The sequence below is a fragment of the Numida meleagris genome, unplaced genomic scaffold (genome assembly GCF_002078875.1).
Source record: "Numida meleagris isolate 19003 breed g44 Domestic line unplaced genomic scaffold, NumMel1.0 unplaced_Scaffold1500, whole genome shotgun sequence".
NCBI lineage: Eukaryota > Metazoa > Chordata > Aves > Galliformes > Numididae > Numida > Numida meleagris.
Window position 1 is genome coordinate 1 of NW_018363288.1, and position 1,597 is coordinate 1,597.

At 55.5% G+C, this 1,597-nt stretch overlaps 1 protein-coding gene across 1 annotated transcript; it reads left to right on the top strand.

Annotated features, from left to right (window-relative positions):
* Positions 1-5: 5 nt before the first annotated feature.
* LOC110390610 (homeobox protein DLX-1-like) lies at positions 6-302 on the top strand (the record flags this gene model as incomplete). The annotated part of the gene is made up of 1 exon (XM_021381994.1): positions 6-302. A coding segment is annotated over one exon (297 nt), but the record flags the coding sequence as incomplete, so codon positions are not given.
* Between the last annotated feature and the right edge of the window lie 1,295 nt (positions 303-1,597).

The following is a 1,597-nucleotide window of genomic DNA, read 5'->3' on the forward strand; positions in this document are numbered from 1 at the left end:
GAGGGCCCGGCCGGGCCGCGCTGAGCCGTGCCGCGCTGCCGTTGCAGGTGAAGATCTGGTTCCAGAACAAGCGCTCCAAATTCAAGAAGCTGATGAAGCAGGGAGGGGCGGCCCTGGAGAGCAGCGCCCTGAGCAACGGCCGGGCCCTGTCCGGCGGCTCTCCCCCGGTGCCCGCCGTGTGGAACACCTCCTCCGCCTCCGGCAAGGCGTCCTCGGGCAGCGCGGGCACGTACATCCCCAGCTACACGTCGTGGTACCCCTCGGCCCACCAAGAAGCTATGCAGCAGCCGCAGCTCATGTGAGCCTGAACACGATTTTCCCCGCCGCGAGCCGAAAAAAAATTCAAATTCTCACGGACAAAAAAAAAAAAAAAGAAAAAAAAAAGAAAAAAAAAGAAAAAAAAAGAAAAAAAAGTAAGTAAAATAAAAGGGAAAAAAAAAAAACGAGAGGAGGAAGGAGAAGAGGACAAAGGCGCGCCAGCAGCCGGCCGGGCCCTCCCGCTCCGGGCACAGATGCGACGCGGCGCGTCCCCGCCGGCGGCAGCTGACGGAGCGCGGCCGGGGGACAATCGGGGCCGCCCCTCTGTCTGGGCGCGTGTGGGATCTGGGTCACGGCCGCGGCCCGGCGGTGCGGGGCAGAGGCCGTACCGCGTCCCGAGCTTTTTCCCCTCTGCGTTTCCCGTCTCTTTCCCCGTCCATCTGTATATTTTTTGTCGTTGTCGAAGGGGAAGAAAGGGATTTTATTTATTGACCGAACTGCCACTGAGGAGCGCCGGGCGCAGCGGGCCGCGGGGCACGCGGTTCCCACAAAAGAGCCCGGTGCCGTTACCTCGTCCAAAAAACCGAGCAAAAACGAGTCCGAAACACCGCACGGAAGGACGCGCTTTGTAACTTTTCCCATCACTTTTCTACTTCGCTGCTGTGGAGAGTCCCGGCCCCAGCGCCGCGCACCGCCCCGCGCCGAACAAAGGGACGGGCGCTCGCCGCCCCCCGCCCCAGAGCGGCTCCGCGAAGCGCTGGGGGGACCCGGCACGGAGGCGGCGGGGGGAACGCGCACCCCTCGCCCCCGCGGTGCAGGGCCCGTCCCGGCGCGCGGGAGCTCCCGCTGTACATATTTGATTCTTAATCCTTATTGTTCCGTAAACATGTTGCACAAATTTAGCTTTTCTTTCTTTTTTTTTTTTTTCATTTTCTTTTTTCTTTTCTATTCTTTTCTTCTTTTTTTTTTTTTTTTAAATTCTGATTTCCGTTTCGTGTGGCTGTACGACATGACGCTTTGTGTACGGAGATTTGCCATTTTCTTGTGACCCTCGGAAGATGTGATACCTGAGCTCAGCTGTGTTTTGTGTCTATATGTCAAAGTTTAGTTTTATATTGAGAATGTTAACTTATTGCTTTGTATTTGGGGAAGGAAAAGAAAATACAAAAACAAACAAACAAAAAAAAACAACACACAAACCTTTGTACATAAGTTATAAAATTTCTTTGAGACAGTAAAATTATGGTTTGGAAAAAGAGCTCCGCGTGGTCCATGTCTCGCTGCGCGGCCCGAGAGGGCTCCGTGCGCGCAACCCGGGCCCGACGGATGCCCACAGAGC